The 21,568-nt window shown below is 31.2% G+C and overlaps 1 protein-coding gene across 4 annotated transcripts in view; it reads right to left on the bottom strand.

Moving 5' to 3' along the window:
• LOC118202346 (protein phosphatase 1 regulatory subunit 21-like) overlaps positions 1–21,568 on the bottom strand; it is a 235,139-nt gene that overhangs the window by 155,495 nt on the left and 58,076 nt on the right. For all 4 annotated transcript variants that reach the window (XM_085817028.1, XM_085817025.1, XM_085817026.1 and 1 more), the window contains one exon: positions 1,853–1,911. In XM_085817028.1, the coding sequence (XP_085673154.1) occupies positions 1,853–1,911 (59 nt within the window). The remainder of the gene's footprint in view (positions 1–1,852; positions 1,912–21,568) is intronic.

The following is a 21,568-nucleotide window of genomic DNA, read 5'->3' as shown; positions in this document are numbered from 1 at the left end:
TCCCAAAAGTGAGATTTAGTGCCCTTAATGGAAAAGCATGATGTCATAACACAATCATAAAAAGTTAGCTTAGGTTTAATGCAAACTCAATAAAGCGTTTTAATTTTAGCAGAAAAAGGATGTGCATTCTATTTTTTCCCTTACATTTTGGAAAAGTTATTTGAACACATTAAAGGCAGGAGTCATAGTACTACGATTTATCTCAACTGTAGCTTATATGTGAAAGTCATAGTACTATGATTTATCTCGACTGTAGCTTAAAGGCGGGAGTCGTAGTACTATGATTTATCTTGACTGTAGCTTAAATGCGGGAGTCGTAGTAATATGATTTATCTCAATTGTAGCTTGCGCATTTATCTCGACTGTAGTTTGTGCAATGTGGTTCGCAACTACATTGTGCAATCCATGCACCACTTTACATTTGTAGTTAGTATGTTTTGTCGTTTGAAGCTGTTCGGTTGTTCAAATTCTACTTACAGTAAATTTTGAAATCCTTCAATATGGTTTCACGTGAAAATAAAGATATATATGCAGACGATTTGATGGACATTGAAGAGCCACAACCTGGTACATCGAACTCGGCACCACGGACTCCACGATATAAAATTGATCCATCTGAACATCTTTCGCTAGACATCAAAAATCCTTCAATATGGTTTCACGTGAAAATAAAGATATATATGCAGACGATTTGATGGACATTGAAGAGCCACAACCTGGTACATCGAACTCGGCACCACGGACTCCACGATATAAAATTGATCCATCTGAACATCTTTCGCTAGACATCAAAAAGCACAAATTAATTCAGATAGAAAATAAAGGCAAAAAGCTATATGCCCAACGAAACTGCATAGTTTGTGCGGCACATAAAAAAAGAAAGTTGACTTGCTTCAAATGCGAGTTTTGCAATGCACCTCTTCACCGTGACCAGTGTTATCAACATTATCACATAAAAAATACTAGATTCTTCTCATAAATATGTACTTTAAAACATTTTTTGTAATTAGTGTTTAGTTCTTTTTTAATATTTCTTGTAGTTTTAAGAGTTTAAATAAACATTTTTAAGTCTAAATTTGTTTATGCTTACACAAAATATCGCCCGCTCTAGGATGAAAAAAACGAGGCACAGCGGTACCTGCGTTACCTAGCATACTTTCGTCAAGATCCCCCACCTTTAATGTGTTAATATTTGGGACAGTAGGAGGCAGTGCATTTTCAAAGTTACACAATCCAGGCATTAAACAAGGACACAATACACAAGTTTGGATAAAAAGGGGGAGATTTAACATGAAATAATATGATGAGCAATTTAAGTTTTCATATGTTATATCCATAATTTGTATCTCTTTATTATCTAACTAACTAAAGAACAATATGTTTATTTTAACTTCTGCCAGAACAAATGTCACCATCTCAACCAAATTTCACATTTGGCTGGATTTCATAATTAGATCAGATGTTTCAGGCTACAAAATGTGTTGGCTTTTATGTCTGAAATGCACTTCTTTTCTCGTTGGATGTTGGATATTTGCAGTCTTATATTACTTTGAATGTAAGCTTATGATATTCAAGCTAGTAACAAATGTGACTGTTTTTATAATTTTATAGAAAACATTCTTCAAATTCATTTAGCCTTTTTATGTGAATTCCACTTTTTATACACTCAGCTATCCAGAACTTTCACATATTCAGAATATGGTATTTCAAGAGCTTTCCAGATAATCTTTCCAGATAGTAACTTGTACTGCAGTTAAGTAATTAACAGCAATTCATCTTAATACAAGTAATTTTTTTTATGAAGTGTGGAATAAACACAAAGTTTGAAAAAAAAAAGTTATAGTCTACTTGCTTTGTTTCTTCATTTAACTTCCGATTTTTCATTTCTTGTTCATAATTTTTAATAGCAACCTACAAAATAAAAAAGTCCTTTAAGAATAGTAATTTAAAATGTTTAATTTATATAATGAATGGAAAATAGTTATTTGTAAGAATATTTATACATTGCATACATAGAATTGTCGCATGGGAAGGGAATTTCCTTCTGAATATTGAATTACCAAGCAACTCGAAAATGTTAACTTGAGAAACATAACATAAAACAGTTACAAAGAACATTATATTACAATGTTTGATTACAAATTTTATGCCACAGAGTCATTCAGAGTTTTCTTTTTATTTACTACCAACAGCAGCAGAGTCCAATTTAAAAAATTAGGAAGAGGAAAGGCAAAGTCTCCCTGACTAGCCAACCTCAAAGTTACATAGCTTTTTTTTTTTTGTTGTTGTTGTTGTTTGTTTGTTACAGAATCTAATAAGTTATATAATATTGTAAGAAATATGAATTGCATGATAATTTTGTCAAAAAAATTCTTTTATAAAGAGTTCTAGATATTTTTATTCATTACACCAGTTTGTTTTGTGCCAGAAAATAAAAAATTTCAAAGAAATAAACAATGCTGCAAACTTTAAATTGTGTCAAAATTTAAAAGTAGCAAATATAACAAAAAAAGTTGCCATGTTAAATCTAAAAATATAAATTATGAAAACATGTAGAATTTCAACTGTAATTTGCATCCATTAATTTAGATTCTATTTACTAAATAATAGAGATTTAGAAAATGCTAAAATTTTCCAAACTACCAGCAACAAATACAGTCAAAAGTCTTTAATCCGGACGTCCATAATCCGGAATGACCTATAATCTGGACCTCAAAGCTACAAACCTTCTGCGCATGTGCATTTACGCATGCACATAATACATTTACACATGCACATAATACGTTTACACATGCACGTTTAATGTATAACGGACGGTATAAGCTAAGCTAAAATTATCTAATTATCTATTTCAGTTAATGTTGAAGACTGCATTGTTCTTTAATCTTCGAATTTGATCCGGCTTATTACTTTTTGCAGACTGTTAGAGCAATTTTATAAAAGTAAGCTTGAACTTTCGATTATGTGAAATAGAATTTCCGATTCTGGAGCTGCCAAAGGATCTACAAAGTGAAAGCATGTTTCAATGTCCATTACACAAAAAGTGGAATTGCTGCAAAAAATGGATAAAGGCATATCCGTCTCAAAATTATGGAAGGAAAAGGAGTATAACATTGGAAAGTCCATTGTATATGACATAGGCAAAAGAAAAAGGAACTTTTTGAATTTTTTGTAGATTCCGACACCCCACTTACAATGAATAACAGAAAAAGGATTCATTGTGCTAAAAGTGACTGCGATGATTGAATGGGTCAGACAGCGTCGCAGCGAGGGCATGCCTTTGACGGGTTGAATGGTTATGGCTCAAGCCAAAATATTTCATGAAGAAAGGAACTTAAACAGAGAGTGCACATATTCAACAGGTTGGTTAACCAAAGTTAAAAATCACCATGGTATAAGACAATTCAAAATTTTAGGTGAAAAATCTTCAGCTGATACTGAAGCTGCTGAACAATTTGCAAATGAATTCATTGAATTCATTACTAGTGAACAATTATCTCCAGAACAAATTTACAATGCTGACGAAACTGGTCTTTTCTGGCAATATGTACCACAAAAGTTTGAAAATAATTTTATACCAGAGGCTTGGCGACATTTGAATTCGGTTGGTTTACCTGATGACTCAAAAATAGTCCTGATTGTTGATAACTGTTCGGCGCATACTTCACTTAAAGTTTTAGTAAAAGATAATGTATCCGTATTATTCTTCCCTCCAAATTGTACGTCTATCATTCAGCCTATGGATATGGGAATACTGCAAGCGCTGAAATAAAAATATAAAGCAGGATTTTTCAAATCTATGTTAAATTTCTTGAACAGTGGCAAGACTATTCAAGACTTTTTGAAATTTTTTAGCATAAAATCTGCTGTGTGGAGCATCGTAACATCGTGGGAGGATGTGTCTCCAGGTACGTTAAAAATGCTTGGCATAATTTATGGCCAGCTACCATATTTCATGGTGAGGAGGATGAAGATGATAGCCGCGAATTTGAAGGTTTTGGGACATCTCAAACTGAAGGTGAAATTTTCCAGTTATTGGATTTTGTAAAGAAATGTGGCGAACCAGTAATAAATGACGATGATATAACAGAAGTTTTTCATTGCGAAGATAATGCCCCAATCATCAATCAATTAACAGACAGCAAAATCTGCAGTATGGTTCTAGATCCAGAAAATATCGCTTCCGACAGTGAAGAAAGTGACAGAGAGGTTATTGAAAACAAAAAAATTTCGATTGACAAATTAGTCGGTATTCTCGACACAGCAATCATAGGACTTGAACAGTGGAACTTTGTAACTGAACAAGAAATTATGTCTGTTTATAGAATTAAAGAGAAAGTATTGGCACATAAAACGAAGCAACTTAAACAACTTACATTGAAGGAAAAGTTTAATAAAGTAAACAAATAAATATCAAGTGTTTTTTTTTTTTTTTTTTTTTTTTTTTTTTTTTTTTTTTTTTTTGTAAATTTTGATACCCTTTAGATCCTAATTGCTCTTTATTTCATAAATTATGGTTTAATATTTTTAATTTTATAATTTCTGCATGCCATCTTACCAGATTTAAACTGATGATCTATAATCCGGAAAAACCGATAATCCGGAATCGCCACCGACAAGTCCGAGAATCACGAAGTCCCGACGAGTCCGGATTAAAGACTTTTGACTATATAAATAACTACATAATATGCTAACTAATGCAAAATGCATGAAACTAAAATATCAGAACAATGATCAAAGATATAATGACATGCAGCAAAAACTGGAAATCACCGATAACAAAATATTTATGTTTTCTAAATTCTCAATTATTATATTGCTGTTTTTATTTAACATATCCATTATTATGAGATCAAGATATTCAATGCTTTGCAGTCAGATCCTTTATTTTATTCTTGATACTTTGGTCTTGCTTTATTTTTTAAGTTTTTTTTTTATTATTATTATTATTTCACTCTCACATATTTTGTTAATATTTCAACTATGCTACATAAATTTAAAATACAAAGTGAATTAAAAAATTCAGAGTTCGCTCTGAAATTCAACTTTTAACTTCCCTGAACTTCATTAATCAAATGGTACAATTTTCCAAGCCAGGCATAATAAACTAGTTATCAAATTAAATAAGTAAATGAATATTTTTATGCATATACTACAAAATGCAATGAAATAATTAAGAATGATGTAAAAACTTAATTTATCTCACCCAATATTAGTGTTGATGGAGTGGTGAAATTGACACTGGGGTATCTGGGTTCGAGACCCTACCCCTTGTAGAACGTTTTACATTTTGAATCATTAGAGAATAAGCAAGGTGATATATATACAATAATAGTTACTATAACAATTACTGATAATAATACATATTTTTTTATTTGAAATTAATTTTAGATAAGTAGAGTCATGTAGAGTATAAAAGTGTATTTACAAGAAATGTGCGACTCTAGGTATTAAGATAAATGAATAAACACCCGAATTCGCGTTAGACAAGAAAATGCTCCAAAAGAAGCTGGGCTGCTCGAGCTGCCGAATAACATCTAAAATAAAATGGTTAAATGCTAAGACCTTCAAAGCTAATGAAGATATAAGATTCATGTAAAAAAGTGAAATATAATCAAATTTAAGATACTACAAATTTTAAAGGATAGACAAATAATACAAGTTACTACAATCACATATTCCAAATGTTTAAAATTGCCAGTGGCCTGTTGAGATTAGACAGATCATTATAATTGTATGAACAAATTTAAATTGCAGGGTTATCAATAGTACTCTGTCTCTCGTAGAACTTTCCACCCAATATTATGAAGCAAATGAAAGAAATGTTTAAGAAACATGCGTATAAACTAAAGCTTTCAACTTTTTTTTTAATTGCCCTTTTTATTTCTTTGTAGCAAGTAAAGGAAGTATTATAAATATGGAAAATTTTGGGTTTTAGACTCCAATGGAAATATCCAGTTTGATCATTTCCAAATTGATTTTGACCATTTTTTTGCATGACATATGTACATACAGATAGACTAAAGACTTCTTTATTTTACACCAGATTGTAAAATTGATTCAAAGTGGGTTTTTTCATGACCTCTGTATGTACGTATGTATATATCTCACATAACTCAAAACCGATTAGCCATTGAAAGCTGAAATTTTGCATATGGGACTGCAATAACAGTTGCGTGCCCACCCCCTTTTTTATGGAAATCAGGAGTACCAAGAATATATATATATATATATATATATATAAGTTTAATTATATGATTTTATATAAGTATCAATTTCTATTTATGATTATCTCCTAGGAAAAGAAGTGTAAAGCTGCAGCAAATAGAAATTAGGATATGTATACATGCAACCCAATAACCAGCCTTTTTCCACAATCGTTGGTCATATACCTACACTTCTAATTATAAAAGTGTTTTAAATGATAAAAATAATCATATTTTGGATGTTTCAAATTTGAAAAAAAAATTAATTTTGGACAGGTAACAAAATCTAACTTTTAATGTGGCCTCCCAGGTCCTATACTCATTATGAAAAAATAAAAAAGTTTGACCAAAAATGATCAGGATATTCAATTTAAATAATTTGCAATTTTTTATGTCTTTTTTGGTCGGTTTATTAAGTCAGAATAATTTAAAGAAATAAATGCATTGCAGCAAAAAATGTGTACAATTTATTAGGCACACAAGGAAGTCAAGTGGTGTCCACAACAGATTTCTTAATATTATTTTTTCTCAACACCCCTTCGAGTTCCCACCTACTTACTCTTGCAAAATGATTTTTACTGTTAACTATACATGTTAACTAATTGAAATTTTTAGATATGTATTGCACTTACATTACATCAAATTATCAATTAATACTCATTGTGCAATACAGAAACAGAATAGCAATGACTAAAGATTTCTCATATCATTAGCAGTAATGAACCTGACAAAATGCAAGCAGATTCTTACCATAACTCATGCAGTGTTATATATTGAAAGACTATATTACATGGATATCAATGCAATACAGATTAATGGTCCTAATTTTAGCATATTACATTGATTTTTTTATATGTTTTAATCAAAATAGAAAAATGAAAGTAAATACAACTTGGATCAGAATGCAATTATTCAACACCACTGTTTCAACATCAGTCCATTTTGCCATCAAGCTATTCCGACGTTGAACTGATTCACTGTCAAGACATATTTTTCCTTAAATGCTTATATAATGTCTTGTGATTATGACTATATTGTTATGATGCATAACAATTACTGACAATTATTAGCATAAAAGTTAACTTTTATGTTATGCATATCATGTGTATTTTAAGAGAGTAATGTGTTAACAAGATTCCAAACTAATTCCATTTTCAATTAAGATTTCATAAAAATGTGAATTTCTTGCTTGCATGAATAATTTCTCTGAACTAATTAAAATTTCAAGAAATTATGATGAACCATGTAAACATCAGCATGGTTTTAGAAACGATAATATAACTTCTGTTGTGTCAGAGGTAGCCCATAATTATGAAACTGATATTGACAAAATTTTTTAACTAATTATGTGTAATTCCTTTATACAGTCAAAAGTCTTTAATCCGGACTCGTCGGGACTTCGGCGATTCCGGATTATCGATTTTTCCGGATTATATAATAGATCATCAGTTTAAATCTGGTAAGATGGCATGCAGAAATTATAAAATTAAAAATATGAAACCGTAGTTTATAAAATAATGAGCAATTATGATCTAAAGGGTATCGAAATTTACAAAAAAAGAAGCTTAATATTTATTTGTTTACCTTATTAAACATTTCTTTCAACGCGCGCATGCGTAAAGCATACCTTACGCATAGCCAAAATTAGAAAATTGCAACTAGAAAACTATTTGATTTGTATTCGTGATATTTATAATGACGAGGAATTTGATTTAAATCATATCAAAGACGGAGTACATTGAGATTAAATACTACATTTAGTAAGGAATTATAAGCCGAATAAAATAAATACATCTGCCCTAAAGATAACGATAGTGCTGACAGATCAACTTCCAGTTCATTGCCGGCGCCGCGACGTCCACCCCCCGCGCAGAGCAGAGTGAAATTGATAAACAGATTTCGGAACCGTTAGATAAACAAAGGATATGCCTTTATCCATTTTTTATAGCAATTTGTTTTTTGTTTGATGGACATCGAAGCATACTTTCGTTTTCTAGATCCTTTGGGAGCTCCAGCATCGGAAATTCTATTTGACATAATCAAAAGTTCTTTTATAAAATTGCTCTTACAGTCTGCAAAAAATAATAAGCCGGATCCAATTCGAAGATTAAGGAACAACGCAATCATCAACATTATCTGAAATAGATAATTAGATAATATTAGCTTATACCGTCCGTTTTACATTAAACGCGCATGCGAAAACGTATTTTGCGCTTGCGCAGACACATATGCGCAGTCGTAAATGTCTTGCGCGCACGCGTAAAACGCCTATGCGCATGCGTCAACGCGGCGCATGCGCAGAAAGATTCTAGCTTTGAGGTCCGGATTATGGGTGTCCGAATTACCGACTTTTGACTGTATTTGTTTTCTGTAATGGCCTTTGTGAGAAAAAAATGGATTGGCACCATTTGGGAATAAGAAAATACGATTTGTTTCCAAATGTTATAAGCTTGCAAATAAAAGAAACTGACTATGTTAAACAAGAATTCATTCAATATTTATTTACATGACATAATTTTTTTAAATATATACATATAGAAGGAATTTAGTATGTTTTTGTATTTATTATAGTATTTAATAATGTAATAATTTATTACAGTACTTATTTTAAAAATTCAAAAAAAATAACATGCCAGAAATTTAATTTTTACAAACTCTTACTGGTGGCCACAGTTCAGCAACTGTTGAATTCAATTGCTTATGCAGAAATTTCCACAATTTTGAAATTGAGGTGTTTGCGTATGGGACTGTGATTTTTATGCAAAATACAGTCAAAAGTCTTTAATCCGGACTCGTCAGGACTTCAGCGATTCCGGATTATAGATCATCAGTTTAAATCTGGTAAGATGGCATGCAGAAATTATAAAATTAAAAGGTACTTTTCCGTTTTGCCGCGCAAGCGATAAAGTCGCCAATAATGGTACAACCGATGCCAAATGGAATATTCTCGCTGGTAACCTTTTACGCCTCATTTTCAAAACAAGTTGCAGCTTTTTTTTTTTTTTTTTTTATCAGATTGATTGTTTCTTTCAATACTGGCATATAATTACATAGAATTTTTATCAGATAGTTCAGTTTTATGTCTAAGGCCATTTTCGGTAATTAAGTCAATTAGGATACAATCACAGCGCTTACCCAAAGCCGAAAATATAGAAAAGGTAAAGTCAAGGGGTTAAATTCATCAATTCTAATGAGAATGCATTAGCAAAGTAAAGCACTGCAGTTTTACATAATTTCTAAGTAAGCTATTCGTACAAATTGAAATATTTCTTGCATTTAAACCTGTGTTCCAAATTGAGATTTAACTTGAAATTAATGTAGATAATTACTGAGAGCATTAGATTTTTGTAGAGTAGTTTACGTGAGATGAGATCGCTTGGGGTCACGTGATATGAACTGGAGAATCAGGATGTTGAACCATGAAAGCATAGTAAATTCTTAATGTCTTTTTACAAATTTATTGCTTTATTTATTGGCTTTTTATAAAATTTTAAGCGATATTAAAATGTCTATGCCTTCTTTTTTTAAAAGAATTCTTAGAACTAACATTTTTTAAATATTTTTTATGTGTATACTGTATGTTGTCGCCAATAAAGTCTGCTTCGAGATTTGCGCCGGCGAAATGGAAAAGTACCAATTAAAAATATGAAACTGTAATTTATGAAATAAAGAACAATTATGATCTAAAGGGTATCAAAATTTACAAAAAAAAAACTTAATATTTATTTGCTTACTTTATTAAACATTTCTTTCAATGTAAGTTGTTTAATTTGCTTCGTTTTATGTGATAATACTTTCTCTTTAATTCTATAAACAGACATCATTTATTGTTGAGTTACAAAGTTCCGCTGTTCAAGTCCTATAATTGCTGTGTCGAGAATACCGACTAATTTGTCAATCAAAATATTTTTGTTTTAAATAACCTGTGTGTCACTTTCTTCACTATTGGAAGCGAATTATAATGACGAAGAATTTGATTTAAATCATATCAAAGACGGAGTACATCGAGATGAAATACTACATTTAGTAAGGAATTGTAAGCCAAATAAAATAAAAACATCTGCCCTGAAGATAAGGATAGTGCTGACAGATAACTTCAAGTTCATTGCGCGCCGCAGCGACGTCCTCTCCCTCCCCCGCAGAGCAGCGTGAAATTGATAAACAGATTTTGGAATGGTTAGAGAAACAAAGGATATGCCTTTATCCATTTTTTGCAGCAATTACACTTTTTGTTTGAGGGACATTGAAACATACTTTTGCTTTGTAGATCCTTTGGGAGCTCCAGCATAAGAAATTCTATTTGACATAACCGAAAGTTCAAGCTTATTTTTATAAAATTGCTCTAACACTCTGCAAAAAATAATAAGCCGAATCCAATTCAAAGATTAAGGAACAACACAATCTGCAACATTAACTGAAATAGATAATTAGATAATTTTAGCTTAGCTTATACTGTTCGTTATACATTCAACGCACATGCGTAAATGTATTATGCGCATGAATTATAACACATTATGGGTTGATGTATGCTCAGAAAGTTTGTAGCTTTGAGGATCGGATTATAGATCATTCCGGATTGTGGGTGTCCGGATTTACGACTTTTGACTGTAATTTGAGGACTGCATATGTATCTGTAATATACTGATATTTCTTTTAATGAAAAATTAGCATTTTTTAGTACCCTTCTCTCGAATTAATTTTGCATACTTTTGTTAATTGTTTTGGTCAAACTGTAGCTTTTCACTTGTTGATGTTTTGTATAAGTTTTGGTTTTTATACTTAATTTTAAGTATGTTAGCTTTCTTTAATAGCTTTATTTATTTATTTGCGTTTTTATTTTTATTTATTAATTGTAGTTACTTATTTTTGGAAGTACTTAATTTATCTATCTTTTAAATATTTTAGCACTTTTACGAATTTTGATTTTCAGAGATTTATGAAATATGTTTTCTTTTGGAAAATAAGATTTGCAGCTGCCAAATATCTCTAAAACTGCAGTGTTTGTTACGTATCAAAGTGATATCGCATAAGATGCTTCAGATGTTTTTATAATGATTGACAGTTACAGTTACATAAATGTATTTGATTTTTTTTTTTTTTTTTTTTTTTCATTTTGATCATAAAATTTGAACACAATTCAAATAAAAATGTGAATAACCCATTTGAATTTAGTAGAAATTTATGCTATAATTTTAATGAAGAAACAGTTTTCTTTTCCTTTTTATTTTTGTCCAATATCACTGATGCACATGTGTAGTCCAAAAAACCAGACTAATTCCGAACAATAGATATTTTTAAACTGTGTGCAGTCACTATGTATACTCTTCCTAAATAGCCTTTGTCATTCTATAGAAGTCTTTAATCCGAACGTCCATAATCCGGAGTGATCTATAATCCGGAACTCAAAACTACAAACTTTTTGCGCATGCTCATAAAACCTTCACGCATGCGCATACATGTTTGCTTGTGCGCGTAATACGTTTATGCATGCGCGTTTAATGTATAATGTACGATAAAGCTAAGCTAAAATTATCTAATTATCTATTTCAGTTAATGCTGCAGATTGCGTTGTTCCTTAATTTTCTAATTGGATCCGGCTTATTATTTGTTGCCGACTGTTAGAGCAATTTTATAAAAGTAAGCTTGAACTTTCGATTATGTCAAAAAGAATTTCCGATTCTGTAGCTTTCAAAGGATCTACAAAGCAAAAGCATGTTTCGATGTGCACATGTCGTGGCGCGCAATGAACTGGAAGTTCTGGAACTGTATCTGTCAGCACTATCCTTATCTTCAGGGCAGATGTTTTTATTTTATTCGGCTTATAATTCTTTACTAAATGTAGTATTTCATCTCGATCTACTCCGTCTTTGATATGATTTAAATCAAATTCCTTATCATTATAAATATCACGAATACACATCAAATAGTTTTCTGGTGGCAATGGTGACTATGCGTAATGTATGCTTTACGCATGCGCACGTTGAAAGAAATGTTTAATAAAGTAAACAAATATTAAGCTTTTTTTTTTTGGTAAATTTTGATGCCCTTTAGATCATAATTGCTCTTTATTTCATAAATTACGGTTTCATATTTTTAATTTTATAATTTCTGCATGCCATCTTACCAGATTTAAACTGATGAGCTATAATAATAATATGGACAAAAAACTTAGAAATAAATACAGTCAAAAGTTGTTAATCCGGACTCGTCGGGACTTCAGCAATTCTGGATTATCAATTTTTCCGGATTATAGATCATCAGTTTAAATCTGGTAAGATGGCATGCAGAAATTATAAAATTAAAAATATGAAACCGTAATTTATGAAAGAAAGAACAATTATGATCTAAAGGGTATCAAAATTTACAAAAAAAAAAGCTTAATATTTATTTGTTTACTTTACTTTCTTCGCTATCGGAAGCGAATTATAACGACGAGGAATTTGATTTAAATCATATCAAAGATGGAGTACATCGAGATGAAATACTACATTTAGTAGGAATTATAAGCCAAATAAAATAAAAACATCTGCCCTGAAGATAAGGATAGTGCTGACAGATAACTTCAAGTTCATTGCGCGCCGCGGCGACGTCCTCTCCCTCCCCCGCAGAGCAGCGTGAAATTGATAAACAGATTTTGGAATGGTTAGAGAAACAAAGGATATGCCTTTATCCATTTTTTGCAGCAATTCCACTTTTTGTTTAATGGACTTCGAAACATACTTTCGCTTTGTAGATCCTTTAAATATTAGTAAATATATATCAGAAATTCTCTTTCACATAATCGAAAGTTCAAGCTTACTTTTATAAATTTGGTCTAACGGTCTGCAAAAAATAATAAGCCGGATCCAATTCGAAGATTAAGGAACAAGGCAATCTCCAACATTAAATAAATTAGATAATTTTAGCTTAGCTTATACCATCCGTTATACATTAAACGCGCATGCGTAAATGTATTTTGCACATGCGCACACGCACATTCGCAGCCGTAAAGGTCTTACGCGCATGTGTCAAGTCGATGCATGCGCAGAAAGTTTGTAGCTTTGAGCTCCGGATTATGGGTGTCCGAATTAACGACTTTTGACTGTATCTAGTACATATGGATTTCTTGCCTGCATGGAAATGTTTCCCAAATGATTATTTTTCCAAATGTCTTCCTATATACTTTAAAACACACACAAGGTTCCTCTTCCGGGTACGCGGAAGATTTCACTGAAAATATTTCAGACTTCATCTCTCTTTCCCAATGTAACATGAGTAACCCTGTACTAGTTTTGTGAATATTTTGCACTGATTGTAGCAGATACTTGATACTGCAGCTAGACAGCCATAGTCCTCAGTATTTTCTCACTATGAATGAAAGTACCTAATACGTCAAAAATAATCTAGACAATAGTGATGCAAAGACTCAAAAACATTAAAACCAAGAAATCACCTCTTGATAAAATAATCGCAGTAGTCGAAATCATTGAAAAAATAGGAAATCATCTTTAATTCTAATAAATTCAAGAATAGGTGCAACATAAAAATCCTCACTTGGAAAGCAAACGGTCTTTACCATAAAAAGGATGAGTTATCTAAGTTCATTATTGAAATTGAACCTGACGTAATACTCATAAAAGAGACTCACCTTAGACCAGCACTCAATGTACTTTATGCTAATTATAACACCTACCGTACGGATCGTGAGACAGGAAGAGGCGATGGCATCATCACATTTGTTAAAAGGAGCATAAAAACACTCTCAAATTCCAAATCCCAGCACCACTTTCAAAAGTAACACAATAGAAATTGCAATAGAACACAAAAAAAGTCAAAATTTCTAATATATACACCCCACCAAATAATAATCCCAGCACACAAGAATTTTTTCACCTTAATTCTAATACTTCTACCACTGTCGGAGGGGACTTCAACGCCAAACAACCCTGCTGGAACCAAGAATCTGCTAACCAAAAAGGAAATGACATATTTAAACTCATTCATTCAAATAATTATAACATTCATGCCCCAGGCGAGCCCACCCATTGCGGGTATAATAGCACCACCACAATTGACTTCATCTCAAATAACATTACTAACAGATGCAATATCTCTGTAATTCCAGCCGTCTCTTCCAACCACAACCCCATTGTATTTGAAATTCAGTAGCGTATCGAGCATAACTGGCACCCGGGGCAAAATACCATTTTGGCGCCACCCCCCAAAAAAACACAGTAATATAATGTATAGAATATATTCGTAATAATAAAATAATGCAAATAATAATTAAATGCTGCATCTGCCATAAAATACTCTAAAATATATTAAGAATAGTCACTACCGAACTACACTAGCATTAGATTCGGAAATGTATCTGTGTCGGCGCAAAAATCAGACATATGTCAGATTTTTCTGCCGACACAGATACATATACGTATATACGATGATCTAAAATTAGTTCAAAAGGCATTATTTATTTTATATATTTATATAATTGTTTTTAAAAAAGTACAATTTTTAAACAAGTTTAATATATATATTATAGATAAGTAAATAATTGTTTCAAAAGAATATAGTAAAGTTAAAATAATTTAAATAATTCTCTTGTGCCGTTGCTGCAAGGAATGAAATTTGAATTCAATAAACATTCTCTATTCTGAAAAAGCAAATTTACAGTTAATTAAATTTTAAATGAAATTGACTTACGAATAAATGATTAATTATTTAAATTCTGGGAGCATATGCAAATCAAGTGCAAGTATCAAAATCTAAGAATGTATAATAAATGTTTAATATATAATTCCAATAAATTCTTTAATCCTAAAAATTTATAAAAACGCATAAGTGAATAATTGTTGAGCAGACAGGAGACAGACTTATCAAGTTGCCTCCAAACATAACTTTTCAATTATTCAATTCGTGTTTCGTTTCCTGTTACCATGTAGGCAAGGGTAAAAGGAAAATTCAAAACGAAAAATAAAACCAAATGTTGTGAATTATGAAAGAGGAATTTAAACAAGTGGAATTTAGAGGAATTAGCAAGTAAAGACTCGAATAATTAAATTAAGAATTGAAAACCAAATTTAGAAACTTTTGCCTACAAAAAACTTCCCCGACACGAATTATGCAAATAAATCAAAAAGAAATGCGATACTATTTATAAAAAATACATAAATAATACTAAAAAGGCAAGTAAAATGTAAGTTTCAATTTAACATACCAACTATATTTGTATTTGGAGAGTGGAATAGTATGCGAAACTAATGATGTTAAGTAGTGTTAACTTTATAAATGGAGGGCGCTAATATAAGGTAAAGTTGAATGTTAAGCTGCTATCTGTTAGACCTATTTTAGAAACCTATTGCAAACTTTACAAAAAACGTAAAATGTGTGTACTGTTGCAAAACTTTTTTTGCTAATTGTGAAGGTATTGTAAAAATGTGAAAAAATTGTAAAAATGCTTACTGTAACGTAGTGTGAAAATATGGTTGCAAATTATTAAGCATTGTAAAAAATTGAAAATGTTTTGAAATAAAATTAATTTTAATTGTGAAAATAAAAAAAATTCTCAAATCTTTATAATTAAAGTAATAAATTTATTGCAATAGTCTTAATTTATTAAAACTGAATTTCAACATGTTTAAGAGACACCTCACCTGCTGTGCTTTAACACAGCAGGTGAGCTGTATGGGTACAAACACAATACCAATGGGTACAAACAGTTCTACACAAATATGTAACCTATTTCTTTTTGCTTATGAATATAAATTCCAACTAAGTTTGAATAAGAATGAATTAATTAAGTTATTTGCAAATACATTTAGATACATTGATGATATTATAACTTTCAATAATAATTTGCTTTTGAACAATTCAAAATTTACCCAAATAGCTTAACACTTAATAAAACTAATACTAATCAAGATAATAGTGAATACCTAGTCCTATTCATAATTAAACACAGCAAAATTATATGATAAAATTAGGAATTTCCAATTTAATACTATTAAACTAATTATTTGGAATTCTAATTTCTAATATTTCTAGAAAAGTAATAGGTAACACTTTTTATAGCCAAATAATCAGAATAAAAAAATATGTGTACTGAAATAGAAGTTTTAAAGGAAGAAATAATAAAGCTAATTAATGTTCAAGTTAACAACCAAGTTCCAGCACAATTTATTAATTTATATATTAAAAAGGCAGGAATTAACTTTTCTTTATAATTTTTTGACTCTTTATGGTATAATAACATCACCTTAAACCTTAACTGGAGGGTAATGGAGGATATTGAAGAGTTAAGGGATTGTCTTATAAATATTTATTGTAAATATTTATTGTAAATATTTGTAAAAATGTATATAGTCAATACTGGATTCTTTCCTTTTACTAATGAAGGGCCAACAATAAAGTCTTTTCAAAAGTCTCAATTATATCCCGAATTGAATGACGATTTTTATCTTTTTCTAATTTTCCTTATTTTTTGGCCAGTATTCAGTAAGTTTTAATTAATGTTGAAATTCAGTTTTAATAAATTAATACTATTTCAATAAATTTCTTACATTAATTAAAAAGATTTTTTTTAATTTCAAAATTAAAATTAAATTTATTTCAAAAATATTTAAAATTTTTTACAATCCTTAATAATTTGCAACCATATTTTCACATTACGTTACAGTTAGCATTTTTACAATTTTTTATACATTTTTACAATACTTCACAGTTAGCAAAAAATTTTTTGCAACAGTACACACATTTTACATTACTAAAAGTTTGCAATAGGTTTTTAAAATAGATCTAACAGATAGCAGCTTAACACTCAACTTTACCTTATATTAGCTCCCTCTATTTATAAAGTTAACACTACTTAACATCATTAGTTTGGCATGCAGTTCCACTCTCCAAATACAAATATAGTTGGTATGTTAAATTGAAACTTACTTTCTACTTGCCTTTTTAGTATTATTTATGTACTTTTTATAAATAGTATCTAGTTTCGTTTTGATTTATTTGCATAATTCGTGTCGGGGAAGTTTTTTGTAACCAACAGTTTCTAAATTTGTTTTTCTAAAAAATTTGGTTTTCTACTCTTAATTGACTTTAATTATTTTAGTCTTTACTTGCTAATTTCTCTAAATTCCACTTGTTTAAATTTCTTTTTAGTAATTCACAACATTAGGTTTTACTTTTGGTTTTGAATTTTCCTTTTACCCTTGCCTACATGGTAACAGGAAACGAAACACGAATTGAATAATTGAAGAGTTACGTTTGGAGGCAACTTGATAAGTCTGTCTCCTGCCTGCTCAACAATTATTCACTTATGCATTTTTATAAATTTTTAGGATTAAAGTATTTATTGGAATTACATATTAAACATTTGTTATACAATAAAAAGTCGTTAATCCGGACTCGTCGGGACTTCGGCGATTCCGGATTATCGATTTTTCCGGATTAGATATCATCAGTTTAAATCTCGTAAGATGGCATGAAGAAATTCTAAAATTAAAAATATGAAACCATAATTTATGAAATAAAGAACAATTATGATCTAAAGGGTATCAAAATTTACAAAAAAAAAAAAAGCTTAATATTTATTTGTTTACTTTATTAAACATTTCTTTCAATGTAAGTTGTTTAAATTGCTTCGTTTTATGTGATAATACTTCCTCTTTAATTCTATAAACAGACATAATTTCTTGTTCAGTTACAAAGTTCCGCTGTTCAAGTCCCGTTAATTGCTGTGCCGAGAATACCGACTAACTTGGCAATCGAAATTTTTCGTTTTCACTAACCTCTCTGTCACATTCTTCATGTCTTTATCCATTTTTTGCAGCAATTCCACTTTTTGTTTGATGGACATCGAAACATACTTTCGTTTTGTACGATCCTTTGGGAGCTCCAGAATCGGAAATTCTATTTGACATCGAAAGTTCAGGTTTACTTTTATAATATTGCTCTTACAGTCTACAAAAAATAATAAGTCGGATCCAATTAGAGGAATTAAGGAACAACGCACTCATCAACATTAACTGATATAGGTAATTAGATAATTTTAGCTTATACCGTCCGTTATACATAAAACGCGCATGCGATAACGTATTCTGCGCTTGCGCACACACATATGCGCAGTCATAAAAGGTCTTGCGCACACGCGTAAACGCCTACGCACATGTGTCAACGTGGCGCATGCACAGAAAGTTTTTACCTTTGAGGTCCGGATTATAGATCATTCCGGATCCGTTGACTGTATTCATATTTGTAAGCAATTATACATATTATATGCAACTTTTATTATGCATTTCATTTCTATTTAACAGTGAAATGACCCATGGGAAATCAGCTGCTGGCAGCCTGACTGTCAGTGAAATGCCGGTAACCAATCAGCTGCAGCGAAATGGCATTGACAAAAAGTCACTTGGATCAACATACATGTTTTAGTGTGATTTTTATAAATATGAAAGACTCTAAAATTTGTATAATCAAAATAACTTTTTTAATATTTGTTTGAAAAATGTTTAGACATTAAAATTTCTGAAACATGTACTTAATGGTCATTTGATTGCCAAAGTCCTCTAACTGCCTTTCATAAAAATAATATTCCTTTAAATCTCCTTAGCACTCACTGAAGAACAGCTGTTCAGCCGTGATTTTGCCATTTAAGAAAGGACAGTCTCTGAGTTTTTTTGCTCCAGTTCTTATCCCAAAAGATTCAAAATGACATATCAACATATAGAAATAAAAACTCTGTGTTTATTTTTAAAATAAAATTTTAATGTCAACATTCTAAAATGCTATTATATTTGTTTTCTGTTAGCAAAATCATTGATGATATAGTAGAAATTTATTTCCTTACTCCACTTGTTGTTCTACTAGTAGTACAATATGATTTCTTAAATGAAACCCATTTGTTCATTTTTGAAGATATTAGGTTCTTCTTAATCAAATTTTACTCAAAATATTCTCTCAAGACTATTGATTGTGTGTTCATTGTTCATGCCATATCCTTATACTCTTGTCATCTGCCTCCAGAGCAAATCCTGACTCATCAGTAAACATGACATTGCCCCAGTTAGACACATTCCAATTGACATGTTCCACACTACTGTCATCGTGCCCCTCCTGACTGGACGGATAGAGGAACACAAACTCGAGGTACCTGAGCATACAGTCCACTCATATGTAATCTTCGGCATACAGTAGCTGCAGATATTGCCTTACCAATGGACGTTGTAACCATAGATGTCACACGTGTGGAGGTCGCTCAGCGATTCCGCTTTTCTACAATAGCAATATATCGATCTTCCGCGGGGTTTTCAACCCTTGGGCGACCGGCTATGGGTCTTCGAACAACTGTCTGCGTGGTTTGGAATTGTTTCCACAAACGTGAAATTACAGAATGATGAACGCCGAAGAGAAGAGCAACATCTGTGATCGACTGTCCTGCTTCAGTGCGCCCCACAGCACGCCAGCACTCAGAATTTTCCATTCGTCTTCTGGAAGTCATAGAAACACGTATGTCTTGAAAACAAATTGCACGAAAATTTTAAACACCTTCTATCAGCACTTACAAAAAACTTCTGTAACACTTTGATAAAGCTGGCTTCTGATAAGACTGCCTTTTTTGCATATTTCTTGGCATGAAAGCATGTGGCTGTTACCTAACATATTTGCATACTTCCTTCTACCTCTGCAGCGAATTGCATCGTCTTCAATTCTGATTGGCTTCCAGAAATTAGCATTTTCCTCTCAGTGCTTAACTTTTGGAAATGAGTGTAAATCATTAAAACAAGTCGCACTTTCTCATTAGCATAACAGATGCTGGGGGAGGGGAAGTGGGCATCCATGGTGCTTGCCAACACTTGTAAATTTGAAAGAGCTGAATTAATAGAATTCACCAACAAAGAGTTCTTTTGTGATAAGGTAAAATATTTCACTTTCATGATTTGGACCTACATTCTGTCCTCAAAACAGCCAATGCAAGACTTGCGTATTGCACTTCTGATTCGATCCACAGATGTTTCCATGAGCAAGCCTCCGTTAAAACACCGAAAGCCCAGAGAAAGCAAGCGACAGATTACTAACTGCTCCACAGCCACCACTAAGTCTTAGAATCACATTCTGTAAACCATATTTTAAAATAAACTGTAAAAATTTAAAACTGCTCTCCTATCACATTTTTTTTTTTTTTTTTTTTTTTTTTTTTTTTTTTGCTTCCTAGAAGTAACAGAAATAGAATTCTGAAATATTTGTTTCTCAAACAGGAATGTTTCCTGACTAATGTCATCCAGATAATACTCATAATTAATTAACACTTATGTTTTCCATTCAAATGTTTCGGTAGAATAAGAAAATCACAATTCAAAAGTTTCGGTGAAATAAGAAAATCACAGCATGAATATGAAGTTACTAAAAACTCCTTGCGAGTTCTTTAAATATTCTGTTTAATCTAAAAACTATTTCTCTCTTTAGTTCATTTTCACAAGCTAATTCAGCATTTTGTGATTCTTCATCAATCACTGATTTTTCTTTTTGTCCTGACTATTTACATCACTAAATACTTTAAAATTATATTTCATATGAAAAATACCCTACCCAAAAATGTGCAACCAGGGGCAGGCTATTTTCCTGTAACTACGCCACTGATAACAGTAGCATCCATGTTAGGAAATAAAGTCAAAAGTCGTTAATCCGGACTCGTTGGGACTTCGGCGATTCCGGATTATCGATTTTTCCGGAATATTATGGTAAGATGGTATGGAATTAATATGGTAAGATGGTATGCAGAAATTATAAAATTAAAAATATGAAAACGTAATTTATGAAATAAAGAACAATTATGATCTAAAGGGTATAAAAATTTACAAAAAGAAAAAGCTTAATATTTATCTGTTTACTTTATTAAACATTTCTTTCAATGTAAGTTGTTTAAGTTGCTTCATTTCATGTGATAATACTTTCTCTTTAATTCTATTAAACAGACATAATTTCTTGTTTAGTTACAAAGTTACGCTGGTCAAGTCCTATAATTGCTGTGTCGAGAATACCGACTAATTTGTCAATCGAAATTTTTTCGTTTTCAATAAACTCTGTGTCACTTTCTTCACCATTGGAAGCAAATTATAGTGACGAGGAACTTGATTTAAATCATATCAAAGACGGAGTACATTGAGATGAAATACTACATTTAGTAAGGAATTATAAGTCAAATAAAATAAAAACATCTGCCCTGAAGATAAGGATAGTGCTGACAGATCAACTTCCAATTCATTGCACGCCGCGTCGTTTCCCTTCCTTCGCAGAGCAGCGTGAAATTGATAAACATATTTCGGAATGATTAGATAATCAAAGAATATGCCATTATCCATTTTTTGCACCAATTCCAC

This window comes from Stegodyphus dumicola, chromosome 5, assembly GCF_044657685.1.
Source record: "Stegodyphus dumicola isolate Sdum_Otavi_A_Nest chromosome 5, ASM4465768v1".
NCBI lineage: Eukaryota > Metazoa > Arthropoda > Arachnida > Araneae > Eresidae > Stegodyphus > Stegodyphus dumicola.
This window is presented reverse-complemented; position numbering and strand designations above follow the sequence as displayed.